The sequence below is a fragment of the Lissotriton helveticus genome (assembly GCF_964261635.1).
Source record: "Lissotriton helveticus chromosome 1_1 unlocalized genomic scaffold, aLisHel1.1 SUPER_1_unloc_15, whole genome shotgun sequence".
NCBI classification, from domain to species: Eukaryota; Metazoa; Chordata; class Amphibia; order Caudata; family Salamandridae; genus Lissotriton; species Lissotriton helveticus.
This window is the reverse complement of record NW_027611654.1, coordinates 172972-181060: the sequence shown is the minus strand read 5'-3', so window position 1 is coordinate 181060 and position 8089 is coordinate 172972. Positions and strand designations below refer to the sequence as shown.

Below are 8089 nucleotides of genomic sequence, written 5' to 3'. Positions count from 1 at the left end.
GAACAGAACACCCCTCCTTCCGAGACACCAGTGACACTACGAGCCACGGGAGGAGGAAGGGGGGAGGCTCCTGTGTACCCTGCTGCAGGCTCTATCTTCTGCCTTCTCCTGCCCAATCCCTATACTTCAGAGAGGCAGAGGCTGTGTATTAGGACATTGTAATGTTGAGAGCAGCGGGCCTATATCAGGTTGTATAGGCTGCTGCTGCTCCGTTGTCTTCTAGCTTTGTCTCGTGAAGGATTTATTTATACTGGCCCTCCGCATCATCCCTTCAGATAAGTTATTGATAAAAAGCACCAACACATTGATTCTTTGTTGCTTCCATTGCTCAGCATTCAAACTCTGCATCAGCTTTAACGTGTATTGCAGTTCCTCCGAGAGCATGGTTTGTATAAATCTAAGAGTCTGGTTGACTGATTTATTAACGGGGCGGAATTATGTTCAAGGACTTTAACATACCTATGCAAACCAGATTGTTTTGATTTGCAAGTTTCATGGTCTGCAAATGGAAAGATGGGGGTTATGAAGAAGTGGACGATTGTTAGGGTTTGTTCTCTGAGACTGTGGGTGCACTCACAGAGACCTTTTCCAGCAAGGGATCATGGTTCTTGGTGAACTAAAAAAGTATTTATTCATACCCATATTTGCTTCACAATGGCCTCGAGAGAACAAGAGATTCTTTTGTTTTGTAAGTTCAGGACGGTTATTTGCAAAATGTGATGAAGTGTGATAGTCGTCTGACGCAAAACTATTTCTTTACTTCCTTTCAAGGTATTCTGGGATGACCAGGCAGTGCAGCGTGGCTGCCAACCTTGGAGGAACAAAATATAATATAACTGTCAGGTAAGGATTTCTATAACTCTTAAGTTTCCTTTTCCCCTGTTTCTTCTTTCTCTATTTCCTTTCTTGATCTCTATTTTGTTTTTGTCTCTTCAGCTTCAACATTTGACTCCCTCTGTGCACTATTCTTGTTGTTATCAAACTTCTGATAATAATATGATGGAGCCACATTCCTCCTGGAAATGTTGGGGGTGTAGTGCAGGTCCAGTTCCTTCTTAGGTCAGTTTTGCCCAGCAGTTCCTTAACTATTGGCACATTTGTCTTCTCCTCTACACCAGGTGATACTCTCCCCCCTCTGACTGTTCTTTCGGCGTCTATTCTCTCTTGATCTGACTTCCATCTCTTTACTTCCTCCTAAACTATCCTTTTCTGTCTTATCTACTACAACCAAAAGACACAGTATATGTGTGTGGACACACATGCACACAAGGATTGCTTTAGGGTGGTGCAACCGGTGGAGCCGTACCTGGTGCTGACCTTGGAGGCACTGTGTTTATATGTAACTTATGGGTTCACAAGCATCTGCTGCACAGTTTCCTGTGCTGGACCCCTGAGGTCAAAGTGGAAGATAGCGTTTTTTCCCCTTTGCTCTATTTTGTGTTTTTCTTTTCCTGACCCTTTTTGTTTCCTTTACTGTTGTGCTGTTTTTTTCACTTTTTCAGGTGTTGCTGTGCCTGGTTCCTGTCGCAGGAGCATGATGAGTTCTGAGCCACCAAGTAAGTCCTTATCATCCGCACAATTTGAAATAGGGAATTCCACAGCGTCAGTCTACGGTGACATTTAAAGCAGTGATTACAACTAGGCGAATTCCTTTTTTCAATAAAATGTCCCTTCCTAGATCCCTTGAAAAAAGAATAGATGAATAGTTTAAGTGAGTAGGGGAGTGAATAACATCTAATAATTCATTAAAAGAATTACAAATATGTCACTATCATGCCAGCCTGTTTCACAGAGAGTGTAAATTGATAGTGTTGGCTGCTTCTAAGAATCTATGTTGCAATATATGTGCAACTTGTGTTTCTTTCTTAATTATTAAATAAGTTTTCTCTCACATCCATGAGCTCCAGTAATCCGAAGCTCCCAATCTACAGTGCCCCGAGCTGTTTCACCACTATCAGAAATGCTATTCAACTGATTTCCTATCTTGTTTTTGTCAATACTTTCTTTGTGCAAAGTATACGGTCATAAATATTTTTTCTTTGTGTTCATTTACAATATCTGACTCCATTTCTACAGGTAACTGAAGCATGAACAGAAAAAAGAAGGTTTAAATTTAGTGAAACACAACAAAAAGGATTATTTCAATGAAAGTTAAAACATCCTCAAGCTCTAGAGAAGAAACACGTTCTATGTGCCAGGAATGGTGAGGATGTTGGAGCGGAAGAAACTGGTGAATGTGAAAGTTGTAAAATCCCTAAAGTAAAAGGATCGTAAATGTTTACCAAGTGTCAGTAACTCAGATTGAGGAGAACATTGGCCACAATTGATACCCACGCAGTGCGCTTCGGAAAAGTCAGTGTTGTAAATTCTGTTTGATGGTTTATGAGAAATGCTTTGGAGACCCAAACCCTCCCCAACAGATCAGCATCCGTAGACGTGTTGTGATGGAACAGAACAGAGAAAAAGACTAATATCCATGGTTTACAAGCGCAAGCTTTTGTCTCTGTCTCCTGGAGACAAGAGGAAGGAAAATATTATTTAAAAGAAAGTCATTGTAAATACGCTTTCTCAGATGTCGTTACAGCAAAGATGCTGGATTATCATTTTCAATATAGGAAGATTTTCCCCCACCAGCTCTGTCTCTTGGGTTGATCTGAGTGGTTTCAAAGTGTCCTGCAACTTCCAAAGTGGATCATGTACCTGTCTTAGCCACTGAGCAAAAAAGCATATACTGACAGAAAGTATATAAAAGGGGCCGTGATACGCTATTGATAATTCATAAACCACCCTGGCATGCCCTAATCATCTGTCATTACTTGTATGAACAAACATACCTAACAGGCAAACACTAAAGCCCAAAGACCTTATCAGTGCTTTTAAACTCCTAAATCAAATGTGATAAACTAGAATCACTAAATGAGACGAATTAAACTTGAGAGAATTCACCCGAGCATAACTTGGAGAAAATGAATCCATGAGAGGCCTCTTAATAAACACAAGGGGCTCCTCAGTGAAAGTTTATAAGACAAGTGAGATCAGTGCCTTTAGAGGCAGGAAAATGATCTCCAGGTAAAAACTATAATTAGTTAAATACAAATGTGAAGAAGAGCATCTGCAGTGTAGTTTAGAAGTTAATGCTGAGTTGTAACACAAACAAGAACAGACTCTGGAATCAGATTCAGTCTTAAGATGACATGTATTCAGGAACAGACCGAATTTGGAGAAACAAACAACTCGAATAAGAGCAATGAATGTGAGAACAGCTTTAGTCATCAATCCCACCTCACTAAACATGAGAAAACTAGCACTGGGCGTAAACCGTATCAGTGCTCTGAATGCTGTAAAAGCTTCAGTCAGAAATCCAGCCTTACTGAACATGAAATAACCCACACTGGGTATAAACCGTATCAGTGCTCTGAATGCCAAATAAGTTTCTATCACAAATCCAGTTTAACTGAACATCAGAGTATCCATACTGGGCTCAAACCGTATAAATGTTCTGAATGCCACAAAAGCTTCAGACTGAAAAAGACTCTCACTAGACATGAGAGAACTCACACGGGGGACAAACCTTATCAGTGCTCTGAATGCTGGAAAAGCTTCAGTCAGGAATCCATCCTTACTGTACATGAAAGAACACACACTGGGCATAAACCGTATCAGTGCTCTGAATGCCCAAAAAGTTTCTCTCAGAAATCCGCTTTAACTATACATCAGAGAATCCATACTGGCCTCAAACCGTATCAGTGCTCTGAATGCTGTAAAAGCTTCAGTAGCAAATACGCTCTCACTTTACATGAAAGAACTCACACCGGACAAAAACCTTATCAGTGCTCTGAATGCTGGAAATGGTTCAGTCAGAAATCCAGCCTTACTGTACATGAAAGAACCCACACTGGGCATAACCTGCATCAGTGCTCTGAATGCCAGAAAAGCTTCCGAATGAAAAGGAATCTCACTAGACATGAAAGAACTCATACTGGTGAAAGACCTTATTAGATCTCTGAATACTGGAAAAGTTTCAGTCGGAAATCTGGTCTCACTCAATTTGGGAGAACTTACCTGGAAGAAACATAGTCTTTGTTATAAATGCAAGGGAAGGGTCTGCTGGAGATTCAGTTTCATTTAACAAGAGAGAACGCACAATAAGAAAGAAAATGATCCGTGCTCTCAATGTGACAAAAACTTCAGTAGTAAATGTAACCTTTCTACGTAAGAGAGACAATGTGGGAGAATAAAAGGTGCTCACTGTCAACCCTGAGGAGGAGCTTTCAGCCTCGCAAAACATTTACATGAAGCAGCCACAAAGACACCGCTCTATTGATTGTCCTACAAACCGTCTACTGAGAAAAGCTCACAGCGAGGGATGGAAATGCTTGAATTAACCTCATTCCTTTGTAACTATTTGGGGCCTCATTCCATTCAGCGTGTTTTGTTTGCTGAGTGTTTATAAGCAATGACTGACCCACAAAGTCCATTTGATCCTGAACTTTGAGGCCACGCCTCCAAGGATCAGGAATGCTTGAACCTCAAACTGTTTCCAGCCTTAAGGAGCCTCACCAGGGGGCTGCAGCAGGAGTCCCTTTGTCGTAGGTCTCTATGGGACCAACATCTGTTCTGTGCCACGTAGAGCTGATCATTGAGAAAAACTAAAGGTGATGGATGGACTGGTAGCTAATCTCTGCAACATCCCGCCACATCATTCTCTAGTCTTTGTGTAACTACAGACAAGGTCAGCCATATGCAAACCATTCTTGACCCCATCCTAAATAGTCCTAATGACTTCTGTTCCAAAAGGACATGGCCTCGTATTACAAAGATCCACACAAGTGGCCTCTTTCCATCTTCTTTTTGTTTCAAATGGAACCTGCTATCCCCTTAACCATGCCTCATGCCTGCCACGTTCCATGCTTAGGCTCTTATCATCAACCTTGAACCATCTCCATAACTTGGAGCTCCGAAGACTTCGCAGCTGTTGTAACTGCTTGAAGTTTCCCACATTTTGATGGCCGTGGATTCAGGTTCAACTTGATAGCCCAACTCTACTCTTTGGGAATTTTGCACTTCAAGCCACTTCTGTGCAGCTCGCCACCTTCTGAGACTGATTCAGCCAAAAACCTTGCTTCAAATTCCAGTGTTAATCATCCCCAGAGACTAAACTTATCTTTGTCCTCTCGAGCATAGCTACCGAAGTCAGCTACAATTTTGTAGGTGACTTCCTGATTGATTCAGTGGATCTGCTTTTTTTAAATGTATTTACCGTTTTGTTTGGTTTTTACAGTTGTTTTTGCTAATTAATAATCCTTAAATCACAGCAAACCTTTAGATTTTGCTTCTGAATATTTATTAAATATTCTTTATGCTCTAAACTTGGTTTGAATCTTACAGTTCCTTGTCTATTTTTAATAAACTGTATTGAAATTTGTGACTTCCACTGTTTTGCTTTACCTTCGAGCGTCCCTTAGGCCATACTGCTCAAGCCACGTTACCAAAAGCGAGCTAAGAACACTTGAGTAGAAGACACATTTACCTTTGCTGGCCAAAGTTTGGGAAAAGCAAAGCAGGCTGACTCCAGAAAGCACACTAAGGTTACTCTCTTAGGTGGCATCTGCACCACCTGTAGATGCAAAAATCAAAGATTATGAGGGACGATGTTGGTATCTGCGCCCCCAGAATTTGAGTCTGCCACCCTCTCTCAAACAGTTGAAAGAGCTAAAGATCCACCTGTCAGAGATTCATATCTCAGCAACTAAGCGGCTCGCTCCTGCATACAACACTCACACTGTTACGTGAATCACACTCCCTGTGCAATGTGCAAACCTTTACATAAACAAGTTGTGTTGTGCTTTGTGAACAGGCTTTCACCCCCCCCTTTGTATGTAAATGAGTTTCTGTGATCAGACACCCCAGGCTTCCATTTCTTCTACTGCGGATGATAATGTGAGAACTGTAACGAGATAACAAACAAGGGCAGTATTGAGAAATAATCATCTTCCAAGTCAGTTTGTAGTTCTTCATTAGTCTTTTAAATGTACATCCACCAGCCCGTTCCAAGGTAGAGTAAAGTTTGCGAAGTGCGACTCTCTTATGGTCGCTCCCCAGATCAAGTCCATAAGAACAGAAACAGAGTCCAATTTCCTGTAGAAGCACCGGGGCGGGTAAACTAGAGGGGTCGAGAAGCAGTATAAATGTTTTAACAGCATTTTTGCAACCGCCACTCTACCCATGGGTCGATAGTGGCAGGGAGCCCCAAAACGACAGGGAGCTGCAAACATTGGACATCACCAGTTCTTTGTCCGTGTGGTAAGTTCACCTCTAAGTACCTGAATATGTCAGGGTGCCACCCCAGTGCTAATTGTGGCAGCACTCCCTGTTCTAAGTTGTGAGTGGGCGCATGGGATATAAGCTGGATTTGGTCTAATTTAGCCTCCGTCCAGAATCCCTACCAAAATCGTCTAGAACCTCTATCACCTGAGGTAGATACGCCTTCACATTCCTGAGGTACACAAATGTGTCATCAGCATACAGTGAAATTACCTCCCAATTTGGCCCACTTGGTATACCGACTGCTGGGTCCTGTGAACGAAACAAGCCAGAGAACAGGTCCATGACTAGGGCGAAAGTAATCGACAGCGGGCATCTTTGCCACATGCTTCGAAAGAAACTGAGATCTCTGCCTGTCTGGATGCGGGCCAGCGATTTATCCAGTGCAGTATTTCTGCACCTACTTTCATGTACATCAGCACTTTCGTTAAATAAAACTACTCCAGGGTGTCGAAGGCCTTCGATACATCTAGTGAGAGTGTTGTTTATGGAGGCAAATTCTTGAAGATTCTTTTCCATCAGCTGCAGAGGCGCCATAGGTTTAGACACATTTTTCTCCCAGGTACGAAACCATTCTGGTCTTGGTGCCAATGTAGAGAGGCAGGGGAGCAACCTGTTTGCAAGGACCTTCCTGCGAATCTTGTGGTCGGTGTACAGTGGCCAGTAGGAACGTAGCTCCAGGGGGTCCTTGTTGGGCTTAGGCAGTACCAATATCATAGCCTACCCTAGGGATCCCGGCAATGAGACCTTCTGCTGGGCCTGTTGGTGCATTTGGAGTAGGTTTGGAGTGAGGGTGCTCTGTAGGTGAAGTAAAAGTCCACCGGGAACCTGTCCATCCTAGGAATTTTGTTGCACGCGATCTAATCAATCATTAAGCCAATTTGTGGTCAGGGTTTCATCTGGTGTATGTCCCTGAAGGGGGTTAAGTCTGGGTATCGACAGTCTATTCAAATACTCATCTAATTGGGGCGCTTGCACTCCCAACACAGCCTGGTATACAGACGTCTGGTACTACAGGAAAGCCTGGTTTATATCTGCCTGTACATTTCAAAAACTCAGTTATACATAAGGATAAACAGACAAAACAGTCCAAAAAATATATGTTCATCAAGTAATTTAATGTACTAGTTTTTCTGGTGAATACTCAAGTAATATTGAAGAGACAGGTAATATTCAAGAATTACCGGTTAAGTAAAGGCTGCTCCAAAAGGGGGAACGTGCTAATAGGATGAGGAGTGCTCAGTGTTAAGAAGGAAAGAAATCAGTGACATAGGAGAAAACAAGAGATGCATATTATTTTCAAACACACTATGATCGGTTGTCATTCACCGTCATAAGCAGCCTAGCTCCACATGTATTTGTACACAATTTAAGTCATATGTAAAATTGCAGAATAAAATTCAAAATTTGCATGATAGAGGACACAAAAGGGTAAGGCTAGGCCTATCCAAGAGCGTCGATGTTTCGATCCGACTTAGGGCACAAGGGAATTTCACAACCTCAGCCGTGCGGATCTTCTTCAGGACTGGGGTGATGTGGGGCAACCTGGATGAAGGTGGATAAGTCGCCTAATGGGAATAAAAGCTTGGGTCAGGTCCGTTGCTGTATGTAAAGGTGCGCATCAAGAAGCAGTGCGCTTGGTTGAAAAAGGTAAGGCTTACCCTTCGCATGTGGTGAGAAGCCAAGGGGTGAGTTCATCAAGCCATGTCGTATTCACTAGTAAATTCCATTTGGGGTAACCATCAAGGAGATTAATGAACTAAGG

General features: G+C 42.4%; 1 protein-coding gene across 1 annotated transcript; it reads left to right on the top strand.

Moving 5' to 3' along the window:
- The first annotated feature begins 769 nt into the window (after positions 1–769).
- On the top strand, positions 770–5355 carry LOC144805580 (uncharacterized). The gene is made up of 3 exons (XM_078672104.1): positions 770–843; positions 1503–1556; positions 2077–5355. The coding sequence occupies exon 3, from the start codon at positions 3190–3192 to the stop codon at positions 3997–3999; it is 810 nt and encodes a 269-aa protein (XP_078528230.1). The 5' UTR covers positions 770–843; positions 1503–1556; positions 2077–3189; the 3' UTR covers positions 4000–5355.
- Positions 5356–8089: the final 2734 nt, after the last annotated feature.